We start from the raw sequence: 19,747 nt of genomic DNA on the forward strand, positions 1-19,747 counted from the left end.
TTTTCTGGTCGAAGCGATGAACCCATGTTTCACTGCCTGTGACGATGTTCGACAAAAGAATTGTCACGATCAGCCAGGTAAGCAATTCCGAACAGATGGTCCTTCGTTGCTTCTTACGGGTTTCTGTCGGACGGCGAGGAAGCTAACACCACACACCATAACTAGCTCAACTGGTGGACGTGTCAGAACTACCAGCAGAGACGTCCAGCTGTGCAGCGACGTGTTTGACTGTGATCCGTCGATCTCCTCGAATGAGAGTGTCCGCACGTTCCGACACTGCAGGAGTCACAGCTGTGTGCGGCTGGCCGGCAAGCGAGAGATGGGTCAGGTTTCTGCGACCTTGTTGCGATGACGATAGGCGCCTCACCTAACGACTCACCGCGCTTTTTGTTCACTGTCAGGGGTCCTTCCGTAGCTCGTGGTTTAGTGGCCTCTGCATCATGCGGTCCCGGGTTCGATTCCCGGCCGGATTGGGGATTTTCTCTGCCCGGGGACCGGGTGTAGGTGTTGTCCTCCTTATTTCATCATCACCACCATTCGTGACAGTTGATCGATTGGATTGTGTAAAAATTGAGACGGATGACCGCACAGTGGAACGCCCCACAAACCAAACGTCATCATCCGACTTTCAGGGGTCCGTAGACATTCTGCAAGCATCTGTGAATATCTGCGTTGCTCCGGTTTTTCTCCAAAACAAACACAATGACAGCTCTCTGCTTGGAACACACCCACTTTACTGACACCATTTAATTTCTTGACGCATTGATAATGTTCCTCTTCACAAAATTCTGACGACTGAAATTGCTGCCAGACCGCGACAGTACATTCTAGTTCTTCGTCGGAGTCGAATCGTTGAGGGCCACGGCACTTACTTAGGTGCGCCAAGGCGTGGAAATGACAAGTTCGTCAAATCTGGGCTGCAGGGCAAGTTTTGAAATACAGTCCATTTCAACTGATGTAACAGTGCTTCTGTTTGCCTCGCAGAATGACTGAGCGTAGTTGGTTCAAGGACTCGACTCCGGTTGTCAAGAGACAACGTTTCTTGTTTTTTAGTTGTTGTTTTCGGTTTTCTTAAAGGTGCGCAGTAGATTCCACAGTTAATTGTCCTTTCACCGTTCATAAAAACCGGAAATAGTACACCTTTAGCGTTACGAAAAGTGTTGGTCTTAACCTTTCCGGTTGACGGGACTAGTAACTGTTTTATTTGGTTTGTTGGGTGGTTCAGTATGAGCCCACATGATTGTTGTTTTATCTCCCCGTCAGGTTATTTAATCCACGTCTCGTCAGTGGTCACGGTACTGTTCGATAGCCCAAACCAAACATTCTGCACATTTCTTTCTCAGTTTTCATCTGCATGAACTAATTATTATCTATCGAATAACCTATACAAATGGATGTCTCCTGTTACACCTTGAAATGGTATCTGCGCAGTATTTACTACAACAAGTCAGTCAAAGATTTTTGCAGCCTCCTTAATGGAAAGCGCCCTGGTAGAGCGTCTATCGTTTCCTTAACAACATGCTGTTCATGGTACATCGTCTGACGTGACAGTGTTTGCCTATCGATACTATAACAACCTCATTGGAGAATAGCCTGCTGCCACATCTTTGGAATGGCGTCCATACTTACCATGGCAACCAGTAACTTCTAAATGGTTCTCCAACAAGCCCAGAGAGGGCAACCCATGTACTGTCGAAACGATTTTTATTATTCTCATATGTTTAATAATTTCGCATATTTTATCTGACAATAGCTGTTGAACCAGCTTAGTTCCACGTATTTTTATTTTTCATTCTTGCCATTGTTCTTTTAATTACGAAATTTTACGTTGTTATTTGACTTTGAACCCTTTGGTTAGCGATGACATCATTCTGTCAAAAGTGGGCGGAGCCTCCAGTATATAAGTAAGACGTGGACTGCTCTATCTAGCAGTGATTTACCACCAGAAGGACGCTCCTGCTCATACAGCATTTTGGTAATTTATCGTTTTATACTTTGCAGTTTTATATAATTTTCTTTAATGTATGTAGCCCTCTGATCGGACTCAGTATTTGACTTGTAGATCTGAAGTCCACAGTCGTGGTCGAAACCGTTTACCAGAATACATAAATTTGTGATCAAGACTGATTTTAATGCTAACAGTTAGTAATAACATTGATCATCGTCTGCTCCCACGATGTATTCAAAAGTAACTCTGCACATTATTTCACACAAATACCACGAGACCGACTGAAGACAACGTACTGAGGGTTCCGTACAAATATTATTACGTATATGGGTAACTCATCCATCCCGGGAACCGAAAATCTCCACGATTTTTGCCCGTTATCGAAATCGATACTGGAAATGACGTAAATGATCGTACCTTCTGATTGCATTGGCATGTAAGCTTAAATGTTTCACGCTGTAGAGAGGCCGTAGGCCGAATGTGTGACATTAATATCAACTTGATACATCTACCCGTTCCTCATAAAAAGAGGTTTTAACAGACGGATGGACAGAGACGTGCTCGGGTAACAAATCACAAAAAATATTTGTTCATGTGATATAGTTAAAAAATCAACCATTTTCGAATTGTTTCCTTTAGCTGTACTGTGAAAGCTTGCTTCCTGCCAAATTCCGTGGTTTTAGGTCAACGTAAAGTGCAACTTAGATTATGACACGTGAGTTTAGTGGGATCAAAGTAAGTGAAACAAATGGCCGTATCTCTTGATTGCATTGACATAGAAGCTTAATTTTTTTTTTTACACCGCCAAGGGACCGTAGGCCTTAGTATGTGACATAAATTTCAACTTCATACGTATTCCTGATAAAAAAGGGTCGTCGATATCGAATGGATGGGCAGGCAGGTAGACAGACAACAAACCAATCCTAACAAGCTTCCGTTTACACCGATCGAGGTACGGAATCCTAAAAAGAAAGAAAAAATTATTCGATGGAAGACAGATTTTAAAAAACAATTCGCAGATACAAAAAGCGGCAACAAAAACTTCCATCCCTAGCAAGATAACTAGTTGCCCAGAAAGGTCGTACGGACAGGAAGCAGATCATCCCGTAGCCTCAACTCTGCTCGACGAAACTGGCACGCGAACTGCCTTCTCCGCATCAGGCAGTCTCACATCGCTGGAGGGAAGGCTGTTTTTTGAGTGAAGAAGACGTCTGCCTGGCGCATCGGCTCGTGGCCGCGAGGCAGGCACAGGTAAGTAGGGGCGGATGGGGGTTTCCTGGGGGAGGAAGCAGTAGCTCGGCTCGGCTCGGCCGGCGGCAGGATATCGGCAATCCGCGGGCAGCGGCTTCCGCGTTTCCGGCAATCTCCGGTCGCGCAGACGTCACGCCGCCTCGCGTCGCGTCGCTGGTCGATAGATGGCCGCCGGGGCCGCCCGCCTCGTGATGACGTCACCGACACCTGCCACCGGGGCATTTCTGTTTGTGGCTACGAAATATACATTGACGCAAAAAACGAAAGAAATAAAACGCAACACCAAGAAGGAGTTCTGTGACGTAAACAAAAGTTAGTAGGCGCGTTTCTACATCTGAAAGATGTCGATTATTCAAATTTCGCACCAGTTGTATAAGAGTGGTACTAGTAGCGGGTCTATGAAGATACAAACAAGGCTTTCTTTAAATAGACAGTTTACGGTCGGGAGCGTTGGTTGTCAGCGGGATTAGACGCAGTGGTGGTCACGGGAATGTACGTTCGCAAGATGTCTGGGCTCCAGATGGTACTACCGAAAGGGAAGACCATCGTGTTCGTCGTATAGCTCTGGTGCATCGTACAGCATCTGAGCAGCAGATGGAACCACAGTCACATAACGGACTGCTACAAATCTGATACTTCAAGCACAGCTTGGAGCCAGATGCCCTGCAGTGTGTATTCTACTGACCCCAATCCACCGACTTTTGCAACTTCAGTGGTGTCAAGAGAGAACTCATTGGAGGGCAGGATGGAGGTCTGTTGTCTTTTCTGATTGAAGCCGGTTCTGCCTCGGTGCTAGTGATGGCTGTTTGTTGGCGAGGAGTAGGCCAGTTGAGGACCTGCTAGACACACTGGACCTACACCTGGAGCTATGGTCTTTGGTGCGATCTCGTATGACAGAAGGAGCAGTTTCGTGGTTATACCATGCATCCTGATTGCAAATTTGTTCTTCAGTCTGGCGCGTTTGACCAGTTTTGCTGCTTTTCATGAACAGCAGTCCGGAGGGAGAGGGTGTTTTCCAACTGGATAACGACGCCCCCCCCCCCCCCCCCCCCGTCACCCACACACAGTCTGCCCTGATCTCCCCAAACAAACTGAGGACAAGTAAGGAGACCACGACCGCGTGGCAATTTTGCCTGGGTTCATCTCGCTGGGGTCCACCGCCCTCTGTCGACCCCATGTTGGCCACTCTTGGCTGACCCGTGGCCGCATTCTCCGTTGTGAGAATCCCTCTTACTGCCGATACGGAGCCCGCCTGACAGTGGCCCACGCACTCATAGACTGTCCTAATACTGGCCTAATTTGGCTGCTTTGAAGTGGCATCTTAATCTTTTTAACTCGCTCCCTTTAGTGTTAGCGGACAACGCCGAAGTGGCTGATCTGGTGGTGTGTTTTGCCCACGAACCTGGTTTCTATTCATTCCTGTAAGGTAGGGCTTTCTGGCCTCATTGACCATCTGAGGGGCTGGTGGTGCAGCCCTCTACTGCCCCCCTCCCTTCTCCCCTTCCCCCTCCCCCTCCACCTTCCGATTCACCCCTCCCCCCGTGTAAAATGTATGTTTCTGACACGAGAATAATACAATATTATTATTATTATTATTATTATTATTATAGTAGTAATAATAATAATAATTGCATACTTCGCGTTTACGAGACAGTCCTAGATAGAAAAATTCAGAGGATTGTAGACTACGGTGATCTTGGAGGTTAAGGCCCTGTTCGACTTATTCTTGTTGGATCCTATTGGCGTGTTGGATGACTTAGCAAAATGTAACAATGCTTCGAATGTGGGTCTCACGGGAGGCGTGCCAGAGATAAGTCCCTGCAGTCGCACTATCGTCTGTGTCCTTGGTGGCTCGGATGGATAGAGCGTCTGCCATGTAAGCAGGAGATCCCAGGTTCGAGTCCCTGTCGGGGCACACATTTTCAACTGTCCCCGTTGACTCATATCAACGCCTGTACGCAGCTAAGGCTATTCATTTCATTGTAATCTTGAAATTGGCACTGTAGAAACTGAAGGTACCGTGATCAATCAACTTTCATGGGAAGAATGTGTCACTGAATGAGACGATCAGTTAGTATCAGTACCGACAAATGTAACAAGAAAAGTTGCTGATTTGGTGATTTACGAGCGATATGTGGGTTTACGTCAAACTGCAGACCATTTAGATGAAGACTTAATCAAAAAGTTTGCATTTTTTCATACTGAACTCAACACTGTCCTTTGACCAGACAATCGCAGTTATCTCGCAAATGGTTCCTTAGCGACCTCACGTGTATTGGAAAATTATTGCTTGTGTTAGCGCTCTTTCACCCATGTCTCTTTTAGCTATTAGTTTTGATAGGCTTTGTATGGGTCCATTTTAATTTTCTTGAAGAACGTGAATCCCGACAGCTGTAATTTTATTACTTACTTTATTTTGCCAACAAGCTTCGGTGCCTCATTGACACCATCTTCAGGTACCTACTGTATACACTAGCTAGATATGTCATCTGAACGTCTGTACTACTATAGGAATCACTCAGCTGGTTTCTAACGAGTTGTGGACAGTCGGCCGGCCGGAGTGGCCGTGCGGTTCTAGGCGCTACAGTCTGGAACCGATCCACCGCTACGGTCGCAGGTTCGAATCCTGCCTGGGGCATGGATTTGTGTGATGTCCTTATGTTAGTTAGGTTTAATTAGTTCTAAGTTGTAGGCGACTGATGCTCAGAGTCATTTTGTGGACAGTCACTTCTACAGAGAAATTTTAGAAATCTATAAAAACCAGTTGGAGTGAATGATCCCCATACTAGCACAGACGTTTAGATGGCTTATCTAGTTTCGTGAATCGGGGCCTGAAGATGGTGCCAGTGAGGTATAGAAACTGGTAAATGTCGTGTGACTAGGGCCTCCCGTCGGGTAGACCGTTCGCCGGATGCAAGTCTTTCGATTTGACGCCACTTCGACCATTTGCGCGTCGATGGGGATGTGGTGGTGGTGGTGGTGGTGGTGGTGGTGGTGGTGGTGGTGGTGGTGATTAGGACCACACACCACCTAGTCCCTGAGCAGAGAAAATCTCCAACCCAGCTGGGAATCGAACCCAGTCCCTTAAGATTGACAGTCTGTCGCGCTGACCACTCAGCTACCGGAGGCGGACACCGAAACTGGTAGTCAAACAAAATAAGTAATAAAATTACGGCTGTCGGGATTCATTTTCTTCAAGTCTTCGACCAGCCGCAGTTCCATTGTATTTGCACATGATAAAAAAATAGACATTATAATTTTGGGTTATAGCGGAATATGAAAGGATGCCAGAGGCGGTTGGAATAATCACCTATTTCGAAAGGTCGTGGACTGTTGAGACGAAAGTGGCGCCATGCATCGGTATAGCGCACGTCGGGGTTGTGCGCCTGTAGCGCGTCATAGTGGTGACGTAGGGGCAGTGTGACGCGTGTGAGTGGGCGTCGCGATTGCTTGTGCATTGAACTCCCCCGTAAACGCGGCGGGCGCTAGAAATAGGCGAGCGGCAATTCCTGGCGCTATGCTACCTCCGCGCGGACAGAATTAGCCAGCGCCGGCGCGTCAGCATAGAATACATAGCATAGCACAGTGCGGCAGCCAGCAACAGTCGCTGCACCGCGTCCCTCCCGTGCCTTCGTAAACACGGCGCTGCACGTCTCCTAACATTCCTCCTCCCCCTCCTCATGCAGAGTCCAAGAACGCTCTGTGGCGTCGCTGTGACCTCGTCCATACGACGTGCGGCGTGCGCAATGTAGCTGCTCGCCGTAATTACCCCACGTTTTAGCACCGTCGTACGCTTAGGGAAGTGTTCTATGTGTCTAGACTCCTTTTGATAAGCAGTCTATGTGGTAGCATCCATAAAATCCAGATCACTGGATCGGAAATCGAACGCCACTAGCAACCTACACTCTACCTCCCTCTGGTTCCCTGCCGCGTTCTCTAATATCTGGGGGCAGGAGGCTCCGGATAATCGTTGAAATATTGGGGGGGGGGGGGGGGAATTATAATTTAAGTGCAGATACTCGCAGAGGTGCAGTGTGGGCTGTAATAATCATATGGCAGCAAAACTTAGTAAATTTTGTAATACGGAACAGATTTACATTGAAAAAAAAAATTAGTACCGATTTTGGCCACCAGGTGCAGATCTGGCGCTGTGAACGCAAGAAAGACAAATAGAAACGCTTCCCTGTGTAATGGATGAGGAATGGAGCATGGGCGGATAAGGTCAAACATGTGACAAAGGCGGGGTGTTGATTTTATTATTAACTACTGCTTACACAATTTGTTTAAAATGAGCGCCGAAGGCATCGACGAGATGCTGCATCCACAAAACGACATGCTTAACAGTTACTCACAGCAGTTTCGGTGGAAGTGGAAAATGGATTCAGTAGTATCTGGATATGTAATCCATCCGACATAAAATCATATAAAATGCGAAGTGGACCTAGTCAAAAGAAAAGAAACCGCCAGCGTATCATCAAGAAGGTACAAGAAAGCGACGGAAAAATTCCAACAATCGCATTTTACATTGAGCCGCCCAGCTGCCTCAGCCCTAGTTCTACAAAATAGGACCACGCTTACAATAGAAAAGAGGTATCAGCCGCCAACAGTAGAATGTCCTTTTGGCGTGCACACAAAGACGCAAACACCGCTTATAGTACGGCAAGAGTGAAGTTAGGAGTGTTATGTTTGAAAGGGGGGGGGGCTTATTAATGTCCCTCTTTTTTCGTAGGTGACTCTCCCTTTGTTGTTCTTTAGGTTATATTTTCTTTATTTTAATTACTAAAAATAAGTCTTTGCCTCTAGTTTGCAATGCTTACGACTGCCCCTCGTCCTGATGCCTTGATGTTTGGGTTGTTAACCTTGTATGCATACGATATGCATGCATTTTATACTTCAGCTATTTTACTCCATATGGCAGTTTTAATGACATGTTTTGACTCGTTATTTTTCATGTCATTATTTTACCTATTTATTCTGCTTTATATAGGGGTACTTTAATGGACTTTTGGTTTCATGTGGCTGCGATGCTTTGCATATATGCGTCTTAAGTTAATAGTTTTACGCAGTGTTTGTATTTCGTAAATGTTCATACGCCGGCCGTGCGTGCCACCTGGATACCTCTTTGCCCCACTGTACGTACCGTCTTGATGACATATAGGAGGTTTTGTTTTCTTTTGACCACGTCCACTTAGCATTTTGTGTGTTTTTATGACGGATGGATTACATATCCAGCTACTGTCGCGTCCATTTCCCATCTTATACGGCTTTATGACGGATGGGTTACATATCTAGCTATTTTACACAACATGATTTTGGAAAGCTTGTGTTATTCCAAATAACGATGCGCGTCCGAAGGAATATTGCGTCGTTTTTCTGAACAGCACAGGTACTGCAATGTCTCCCGTGTATGGGAATATACGGGTACAGGTTGCAGACACGACATACGGAAGTTTGTCTGGCCGTGAGTCGTGTAGGGATAGCCTAATCGTAAGGCGAACGCTCGCAATAAACCGGAACTCCAGGGACGACCGGAGTGGCCGTGCGGTTCTAGGCGCTACAGTCTGGAACCGAGCGACCGCTGCGGTCGCAGGTTCGAATCCTGCCTCAGGTCCGAATCCTGCCTCGGGCATGGATGTGTGTGATGTCCTTAGGTTAGTTAGGTTTAATTAGTTTTAAGTTCTAGGCGACTGATGACCTCGGAAGTTAAGTCTCACAGTGCTCAGAGCCATTTGAACCAACCGGAACTCCGGATTCGAGTGCCGGTCCGGCACGAATTTTCATTGTCATTCCGTTATATAGCTGATGGTTGTCCATATTCAAATGCGAATATATTTCATGTACTTCTACGTAAGCTACTAATACTATCAGTTCATTTTACCGGCGTTGCCGTCGAAGATAGGACCATGTCCCTTTCCCTATTCGTTTTTATTTATTGTTTTCTTGCTTTTGTAGACATCTAATGATGCGCCAGAAAGGTGAAACGTGTCATTGATATTAAATAACTTCGAAAACAAAACTGTTTTTATTCTGAAACTCCTAAAATGGCTCACTCACGACTTTCCGCGCGATCTTAGGATGTAAGCAGCAGTGCAGCACAGACAGTGTTTTTCAAGGATTTGTCGTTATTCTTTTCCGTTCTCGGAAAACCTGTACTTATGTGACCGGCTAATGTGACAGCTTCTCACCAAACGATCAGTAAATCATTTGCAAGTTTTCCCTTGTATCCTCTGTGCTCAGGGGAATATTAAAGTGGAAATGCCAGTGATACCCGAGAGAGAGGCCGCAGCATTAAGCAGGAGGAGCGGAGACACACGTGTTCATAGAAAGCGACGAGAGAGGAGAAGGACTGTGTGTGTGTGTGTGTGTGTGTGTGTGTGTGTGTGTGTGTGTGTGTCTCTGTCTCTCTTCTTCCCTTCCGCTTGTGTTGGCTCCCTGGGTTGAGTTGCTGCGTCATCGCCGGACGCTAATTAATAGGGGACCACTGATAGGACACGCAGGAGCTGTTGTGGCCTCTACAAGGACGGGGCCGCATCCCCATGTAGCACCACCCACTCTATGCTCTAAATCTGGCAGCGCGCTTCTGAAATCTCTCGTCACGTTGCGGCATTTCCTGTACGGTGCTTTTGTGTTGTACTGGGGCAGCTAGGCCTCTACCATTAACATGCAGCTGAAAATGTTACGTTACCTCTTTGGGCCACCGTGACTAGTTTCCGATCGTACCGGTGTAAATCGTTTGGGTTGTTTTGGGGAAGGAGACCAAACTCCGAAGTCATCGGTCTCATCGTATTAGGGAAGGATGGGTAAGGAAGTCGGCCGTGCCCTTTTCCAAGGAACCATCCCGGCATTTCCCTGAAGAGATTTATGGAAATCACGGAAAACCTAAATCAGGAGGGCCGGACGCGGGATTGAACCGTCGTGCTCCCGGTGTAAATGATTCCAGACTATTTTGATGAACAGTGCTTACGCGGTTTTAAAAGCACCACAACAGAAGCCCCCTAAATAGGAAGCTTACAAGAAATTCTTATCTGACGGCACTTTGCGTAATTAAGACAGAAGACAACGAGAAACTGTGCAGAGGCGATTTAACATTTACGTTCAAAAGTGAGAATGTCATGCACGGATGAGACAACCTACAGATCGATTAAAATTACTTGATAGACGACATATCACGCGTTGTAACTGGTATCTTCCAATGAGAAAGCTCAACGTCACACTCGAACCGTTCGCCGTTGCCAAACTGCCACAACAGATGGTCGGTTCACTTGGCAATTCCTCGTCCAGCTTTTTTTTTCTTCATGTGCTTGGATCCCGAATGCAAAATAGGAGTCAATTTGAGTTTGCTTTTGGTGCATGTTAAGCCATATACCGCTGCATACGAAATGGAGCTAACATACTAGATTTTTCTGTAAACTTGACTACAAAGTCTATACCTATATCGAGAAAATGGGTTGTATTTAGTGCACTGACTTCCGATCGTTTGTGCAAACGATAGAGTGAACGTGTTCATCACATCCGTCATATCGTATAAACGGTTCGATGTACCAAAAAGAGTTTGGCAAATGACACCACGTAAAGTGGAGAGTATTTAGCCACATAGTTAACATGCGAAACATTCTTATCCACCGCGACATACGGGTGACTACAGAATTTTTCAATGAGTTCAAGCAATTTTCTTAATTACCATCGATAGCTGATTAAATGAGAATTAGTATGGTTTGTAACAACACAAATGAAGAACCCGCGCTTTTGTTTTTATATCGCGCATGAACTTTTCATAAGCTGTTGTCCTTACTTGTCGTCGCCTGTTTGTTTAATAAAGACTGTTTCAGGGTGCTATCGCAGTTGCAGCTGCATTAGCGTGGTGAAACTGTGTAAACCCCGCCGTCTTTTGACAAGACGACAAGACAGGCAAAGAAGGTGTACGAGATAGGCGAAAACAAATCGCTCCCTCTGTTGAAATTTCAGCGCAATCGTGTACCCATCGTGTTTCTGCTAATAATCGATATACTTGTCAAATGATTGGTTATACTGGCGTGCTATACCTTATTTCTGCCTGATGTGCGTTTGTGTGAGGGGGTTCAGTCGTAGAACCACACCTCCGCTACCACACTGTCTCGTCCGCAAGGGAGGCCCACCCCCCACCCCGCGGAGAGCATCCTCCCTACACTATCGTTGTCTCCACCCCGACGACGCCGTCTACGCTGCTACGGGCAAAATATTGTAATACTGTAAGCACTGTGTCAGCCATTGAACTCTTTCTAGGCCAGGTGGTGCAATGTGCCGATCACCATTCCCCTCGGTGTTAAGTACATGGTGGAAAAAAAATTTACCACTTAATTCGGAAGTCTTGATTCACCCAGCGCGAAGGTATTTTTGTCGAACCACCCATTGCACGTGATGGGGCAGTTTCCACTAGGATCGAGAGGCGTAAGAAGTAGTAATCCCACACATTGTGCCCCGTTTTCCTGGTTTTTCTCCACTACGACTGAGTGCGTGCTTCCCTTTTTACGTGATACATTGTTGATTCAGCTTTATATTATAGGTAAGATAATGACTTACGTGCGTTCAGAAGGAATGATGAATTCAACGTTCTGAGTTATATTGTGCAGAAGACGACTATTTCATGAATAGCTCTGAGTTCAAAATATGTACTACCAAGCATCAACGTTGCTCCAGAAGTACCTTCAGGTCGGTGTTCATCAGACGAAGTTGCAGAGTGTAGTGGTGACGATCCAGATTGCATGTCAGCTGCATCTCAAAGCAGGGTGAGAAGGGTTATGATAAGCTGTACAAGTTACGACCGCTTTTGTCTTTGCTGGGTAACAATTTCAGGTCTTGCTTCCAAGACAATCACGCTGCATGAAGTGTCACGCGTGTCAGGTTCTTCTATTTCAAGAATACGTCTTGCATCAAGTAGCGCCACCACAATTTTCGAAAATCTCTTTTGTAAAAAAAACATCGTGATGTCTGTTAATGTTCTTATTCTAATGTAATTGTGTAACGTTTCACCAATTTTTTATAGCCGGCCGCGGTGGTCTCGCGGTTCTAGGCGCGCAGTCCGGAACCGCGCGACTGCTACGGTCGCGGGTTCGAATCCCGCCTCGGGCATGGATGTGTGTGATGTCCTAGGTTTAAGTTGTTCTAAGTTCCAAGGGACTGATGACCACAGCTGTTAAGTCCCATAGTGCTCAGAGCCATTTGAACCATTTTTTATAAAATTGTACAAGAAATAAAATACTTGTGTGATAAGGGTCTAAATTTGTGTCATATTTATGTGCCTGAAACAGTTAACAGGTTTATGAAAAGGGTCGTTGCTACTCACCATATAGCGGAGATGCTGAGCCGCACATAGGCACAATAAAAAGACAGTCGGAAAATGAGATTTTGGCCAACAAGGCCTTAGTCGGAGATAGCGCGCGCGCGCGCGCGCGTGTGTGTGTGTGTGTGTGTGTGTGTGTGTGTGTGTGTGTGTGTGTGTGTGTGTGTGTGTGTTCGTTTGTTCCAGAAATACCTCCAACACAACGAAGGCTCATTTTCTGATAGTCTTTTTTGTTGTGCCTATCTGTTGCTCAGCGTCTCCGCTATATGGTGAGTAGCAGCTATCATTTTAATAGTATTGTTACACTCAATCCTGGCTTTCCCACTGTAGAGTTAACACGTTTGTGTGTTGTGCCGCAGGTTCGGGGTGAAGCCGTGCACGGGCCGCGTGTCGCTCTCGGACGTGCGCATGCCGCTCATCTGGCGCGACACGGACCACTTCAAGAACAAGGGCGACTACCGACGCTTCGCCGTCTTCTGCCTGGCGCGCATCGGCACCGAGATCTACGACACCACGCTGCTCTGCCCCGTCGACCGATCGCTCACCGACCTCACCTTCCCCGACGTGCTCGTCTTGTTAGTACCCCCACTCTTCCTTTCTCTTTCTGTCACACACACACACCAAACTGCTCTAGCTTTCGTAGCAAGCAAACAATAGACATAAGATGTTTACATCCCATTGATAATCCGACACTTGTAGAAAATACCGTATATGCAGTGAGCCCTGGAAGTTATTACCAAGAGAGCTGGCACAGTGGTAAGTACTACACTCGTATCCAGGAGGCTACCAGGTGCAATTTCTCCACTAGCCATGCAGATGTAGGTTTTTCACTTCAAGCAAATGCCCAGATAGTGCACGTTTCCTTCCACGTAGTTCCCCAGTCCAAAATCTTGTGCTCCGTCTCTAGTGATATCCTCGTTGACACAGTGATAAATCCTTACTTCTTTCCTTCTTTCAGTAAATCCCCCCCCCCCCCCCCTCCCGCCCCAGCCACACACACACACACACACACACACACACACACACACACACACACACATGAAGTCCGAAACACTTTCAATTATTTATTGCACAAGAACAAAACATTGTACAGATATCATACATATGTCATTTTGAAGAGAAACCCTGAAAGTTTTTTTGCATGTGTACCGTCACAGCGTAGTTTTGTAATTTGCCGATAGTCAGCGCTAGTCGCAAACATGGCGAGTTCAGGTGCGGAGCGAGCTTTCTGTGTGTTAGAGTTTGACAAAAACAAGTGTGCTACAGCTGTTCAAGGGATGTTTAGAACCAAGTACGGTAAGAAGCCACCAACAATGAGGGCCATTTACCCCTGGCACAAAAAATTCGTTATGATGGGTTGCTTGTGCATGGCAAAGAGAAGCGGACGTCCCAATGTGAATGAAGTGAATGTGGTTCGCGTATTGAGAGACATTCATAAGGAGTCCAAAGAAATCAGTGTTTTATGCATATTGAATGTTTGTAAAAAAAATTTCAGAGTTCCTCTTCAAAATGCAATATGTATGACATCTGAACAATGTTTAGTTCTTGTGCAATAAATAACTGAAAGTGTTCCCAGACTTTATGTACACAATGTATATGCACATACACTACTGAGAAGATAAAAAACTACACTCTATCTTTGGTTTCAATCCACCCAAAATTTATTATTTCAATAGTGCATATGTTGTTGTTGTGGTCTTCAGTCCTGAGACTGGTTTGATGCAGCTCTCCATGCTACTCTATCCTGTGCAAGCTTCTTCATCTCCCAGTACCTACTGCAACCTACATCCTTCTGAATCTGCTTAGTGTATTCATCCCTTGGTCTCCCTCTACGATTTTTACCCTCCACGCTGCCCTCCAATGCTAAATTTGTGATCCCTTGATGCCTCAGAACATGTCCTACCAACCGGTCCCTTCTTCTGGTCAAGTTGTGCCACAAACTCCTCTTCTCCCCAATTCTATTCAATACCTCCTCATTAGTTATGTGATCTATCCATCTAATCTTCAGCATTCTTCTGTAGCACCACATTTCGAAAGCTTCTATTCTCCTCCTGTCCGAACTATTTATTGTCCATGTTTCACTTCCATACATGGCTACACTCCATACAAATAATTTCAGAAACGACTTCCTGACACTTAAATCTATACTCGATGTTAACAAATTTTTCTTCTTCAAAAACGATTTCCTTGCCATTGCCAGTCTACATTTTATATCCTCTCTACTTCGACCATCATCAGTTATTTTACTCCCTAAATAGCAAAACTCCTTTACTACTTTAACTGTCTCATTTCCTAATCTAATTCCCTCAGCATCACCCGACTTAACTCGACTACATTCCATTATCCTCGTTTTGCTTTTGTTGATGTTCATCTTATATCCTCCCTTCAAGACACTGTCCATTCCGTTCAACTGCTCTTCCAAGTCCTTTGCTGTCTCTGACAGAATTACAATGTCATCGGCGAACCTCAAAGTTTTTACTTCTTCTCCATGAATTTTAATACCTACTCCGAATTTTTCTTTTGTTTCCTTTACTGCTTGCTCAATATACAGATTGAATAACATCGGGGAGAGGCTACAGCCCTGTCTCACTCCTTTCCCAACCACTGCTTCCCTTTCATGCCCCTCGACTCTTACAACTGCCATCTGGTTCCTGTACAAATTGTAAATAGCCTTTCGCTCCCTGTATTTTACCCCTGCCACCTTCAGAATTTAGTGCATATGGAATACATTAAATGACCATTCTCCAATGGAAGTATTGCATTGTCAGAAGAAAATGTATGTTCCTTGTTTCTCACAGATGCAGTTCTGTTGCGGTACAGGTAACAGGTTGATCGGAGTTTGGTGCGGCAACTGGAAATGTGTGCTAGAGCTGAATTTCATGGGACAGTAAGATTCATGTATACTAAACCTCTAAATTGCACACAGATTTGCCACGAAATTCTGATGATGTAGGGAACAAATATAGTGTCCCAGTGTCCTGTCCAATGGTAGTGGATTGTACCCACCCCTGGACCGACACCACAGAGATATGGGTATTGCTAAATGGGAAGTCCAGGTCTAGCACTGTGCAATTTCCAGATTTTTTTTCCACAAGACGAAAGAACATCTGGGACAAATGAAATTTTCCGACAATGTGAATACACATAGTGGTTCTCAAATGGCTACATGACCGAGGATCTGGTTTCTGTCATTGAGGAACTGACCGACTGATCGAACCTTCCGATTGTTGTTTACAGAGAGATCTGGTAACTCCGTTGGAAAACTGCATCATGTACACTGTCGGGAAAGAATTAGTACAGCCTTTTAGAGGTACCCAATTCATTCAAGACTTGTTGTTGCAACACTGCATATAGAGTATTTGAAATGATTACATTTGCACATCAACAGCACAAGCCATTCTGTGGTATCAGGTATTGGCCCATGCTGAAACCCTCATATCAGTTCACAGTGCTGGAGTTGAATCTCACATGCAGTCTATTGTACAGATGATGAATACGGTTCTGGGATAAGTTATGCTTTGCCTCCTCGACCTTTTCACGTAGTTTAGTTAGAGTTGTTCGTTGAAAAGTCACACGAGTCACTTCTCCGACCATAATATCCCATGCGTCCTAAACTGGAGACAAGCCCGGAGATCATGCTGACCAAGGAAGTTGCTGCGTGTCTTGCAGAGCATGTTGAGTTTCATGTACAGTGTGGAGGCGAGCATTATTGTGTTGGAACACTACATCATCTTCTTAACGTAAGAATATATAGAGCGCTGTTTAGTGTCCCCTCCAGTAACACCAAAGAGGAATGAGAATTGGAGCTTATTGCTCCCCAGATCACAAGGCCAGGGGTGGGGCTGGTGTGTCTTAGATGAATGCACTGTGTTCATCATTTCTACATTGTATGCACAAATGACTATCACTTGCATGCAGGCAGAATCTGCTCTCATCGCTGAAGACCAAGGCATGTCATTCCATCTTCCAAATGATCCTCTGACAGCACTAGTCAAGCTGTCTACGTCGGTGCTATGGTTGCTCTTATCATTTGTCACTACTGGCCTTACAATACACGTCTGTGCTGTGTGGATGTCCATAACCTCATCTACAGATACGAGAATGTTCAGGTAACCATGGATAACTGCATCATTCCACAACTGAAGCATCACATCCAACTTGGGTGGCAATTCTCTGAAAGGACCATCCTACTATTCAGACAGCCAGAATCTGAATCCTTTCAAACTTGCTCAGTTGGCTGTAGGAAGCACAGGTACATTTCCTTGGCGTGGTTGCCTGCTTGCTTGACACATTTGCACTGCACTGCGCCCTCTAACTGTGAGAATTTCCTATTAAAGGATAGACAGAGATGACACACTGGTAGCTATGCCACAGCGCTATCTGTTGGTGGAAATTGTTATCAATAAATCTACTATCCACTAGGCAGCATATGCTATCATTGGAGCAAAATTGATTTCATGTTTCCAGATGTACTAACTTTTTTCTGGCCATGTTATTATCCTCATTTCCACCTCACGAGCTGACAGTACAATAAATTCTGAAGATCCTCGATTGTGTTCCAGTAAATGCTCAAATACTGGAACTGGATTTCATTAATTCACATCTGGTCAGACCACATGGACAACACTACTGTTTCATGAATTGCATCCTGTATTATAGGGACAGGAAGGAAAGAAAATTAGGGTTTAACATCTGACGACATAAAGATCATCAGAGATGGGCCAAAACTCACATTGCTTCAAGGATGGTGAAGAAAATCATCCTTGTCCCTCGAAAGGAACCATATCGCCTGAAGTGACTTAGGGAAATCACGGGAAACCTAAAACTGTATGGCCGGATGTGCATTTGCACTGTCTCCTTTCTGAATGCGAGTCCAGTGTGCTAACCACTGTACTACATCACTCAGTTTTTAGGGACAGGTTTCATAATTAAGTACCTGATAATTTAGTGTGCAGGTCTCAAACTAAAGCAGTAAAAGGAAGATCTATTCTATTGTGACTTTTCTGGAAGATTTCGCTGTGACAACAGACTACGTCATTCTACACAACTTCTTTGTACACCTGTTAGGTACTAGTGCCCTATCCTGATGCATGCTCACACTAACAAATTTTGGTGTGTATTTTGATTTTCTAATGGCCCACCTATCTATAATTCTTTCATTTATGTCTCTTCATAACTGAAAGTGCAGAATCCTGTAAACAACTGCAATACACTTAGTTCTATGTTTGAATAATACACACACTGTGGAAGTCGCACTTTCTACAGTTGTGCACAAGTATGTACATTGTGACCAGTTTTTAAGACTTCTACATTGCAGCTAATATTATCTCTTGACTTTCAGAGCAGTTATGGTTTATTTGTTTGACAACTATGAGATCATTTCATTAACTGAACAGACTTCTGTTATCTGTTTCTTTCTCTTTGATATCTCTGGAGGTGATTTTGCCTTCTACTTTCCTGAACATTAACAGTTTCTGTTAATGTGTGTGGAACCCAGACCTCAAAAATTTCTTAAATATGTACTTGCAGTTGGTTCCTGCAATGCATAATGGTCTACTAAAGGTGCTACAGTAATTTAATTCGCAGTGACATGTAATTTTTCTTTAATGATGTAAATTCCCTTACTTTTTCATGAAATACGGAAACAAATTGAATTCTTAACTTTAGAGTTCAATTTTACATCTGTAAAATGTTTCACACACTATTTTTTCTTTAATTCACATACACATTTCCATATCTGGATGAAGTTAAAATTTCTTAGAAGTGATTCACTGATGACATACTCTCAAAATGAAATGGCACAGTTCACTATTTCCCATACCCTGCCCATCCACATGTAATATCATAGTGTCATGTATAAATATTGTATGATTTTAATAAGTTCAGTTTACAACAATGTTTGGGCATTATGTTCAGTGTAACCAATTGCATGCGGTTCAGAATTAATCAGTTAATGAACAGCCAAATGTGAAGTAAAATCAAATATGTACTTGATAATGAAGTATGCAATAAATATGAACCTTGTATATTTATTGTTTCAGTAACAATATTCCAGCGGACTTTGAATTCAAACTTGAGGTATACTCTCACATCCTGCAGGACGATCTTACAATGGCGAGCACGCCACGAAAAATCAAGAAAACTATTCACAGTTCCATCAGCCGCACTGTTGGCAAAAAATTGGCAGCAACGCTTAGAGACGAATTAAACTCTGGAAAAATGTAAGTCTGTACATAAACATAATTTTGCGTTTATTATTCCAGAGCATTATTGTTGTTAATCAGTTAGGATAGTTTGCAAATTAGTTTTGACACACTGACAGTAAATTCTGGGAAATGCATTAAATGTCTGCAATGAAATAGTACGACACTTCAGAGGCTTACTCGCAACAAAATGATCCTAAGTTACTTTGTTGCATATGGATGTTGTATTGTGTAATGCGTCATGACATAAAGTAGTATCAGAACTGTTTTTACATGTTATCTTCTGTAACAAATAAAATCCAGAATTAACAATAAAGGATTTTGTATATAATGTAGACATTGAAACTAGAATTAAGTAAACTGTTTTCACCTTTTTTTATGTAACATGTTCCTCAAATTTGGAATTAGCAACAATTATTTCTAGCTTTAATAGATCACACATTATGCATGTTTGATAACTGTATTTTCATTGCAGTAGCTGAGACTTAAGTATTATCTGTTAATGTTTAATCCTTATGTCTGATGTGTGTTTCTTCATAGCTAAAGGAAATTGCGATTTTTTTATAAAACTCTTCACCCACGGAAAGAAATATTCATTCAGTTAAGTATGTCATAAATTATTGCATACTTTTTGGCCATTCTGGGTAATGATGTGCTATGAATTTTATCATCATATTAACCTAACCATTATAGTGGAATCATCTTACAAATATTACAGTAGTATCAAGGGAACCAACAAACTACCACATGGGTAGTTTTACAGTCACAAAAATACATGCTGTTAGCATTATATAATTGTCTGTTTATGATTGTGATAATTTATGTTGGATTATAGGATGTGTCATTGAGCACTGTGGTGCACTGTGTTTCGTACTCATTAATGCTTCATTGCTGTCGTTGTCCAGTGAACATATTAATTCTGTTGACAGACACATTTTACATGCATGAGTAATAAAATTCTGTCATCAATTTGACAGAAGGAAACCTAGGAAAGGAATTTGCAAATCTGAAAGATCAAGATTTGAC

General features: G+C 43.9%; 1 protein-coding gene across 4 annotated transcripts in view; it reads left to right on the forward strand.

Annotated features, from left to right (window-relative positions):
• Nucleotides 1-19,747, forward strand: part of LOC126464102 (rhotekin-like) — a 755,639-nt gene that overhangs the window by 444,610 nt on the left and 291,282 nt on the right. For all 4 annotated transcript variants that reach the window (XR_007585963.1, XM_050096210.1, XM_050096209.1 and 1 more), the window contains exons 3-4: nucleotides 12,878-13,093; nucleotides 18,560-18,739. Coding sequence is in view for 3 of the 4 variants with exons in the window: in XM_050096210.1 (XP_049952167.1) it covers nucleotides 12,878-13,093; nucleotides 18,560-18,739 (396 nt within the window). In the remaining variant the exon portion in view is untranslated. The remainder of the gene's footprint in view (nucleotides 1-12,877; nucleotides 13,094-18,559; nucleotides 18,740-19,747) is intronic.

Source organism: Schistocerca serialis, chromosome 1, assembly GCF_023864345.2.
Source record: "Schistocerca serialis cubense isolate TAMUIC-IGC-003099 chromosome 1, iqSchSeri2.2, whole genome shotgun sequence".
Classification (NCBI taxonomy): domain Eukaryota; kingdom Metazoa; phylum Arthropoda; class Insecta; order Orthoptera; family Acrididae; genus Schistocerca; species Schistocerca serialis.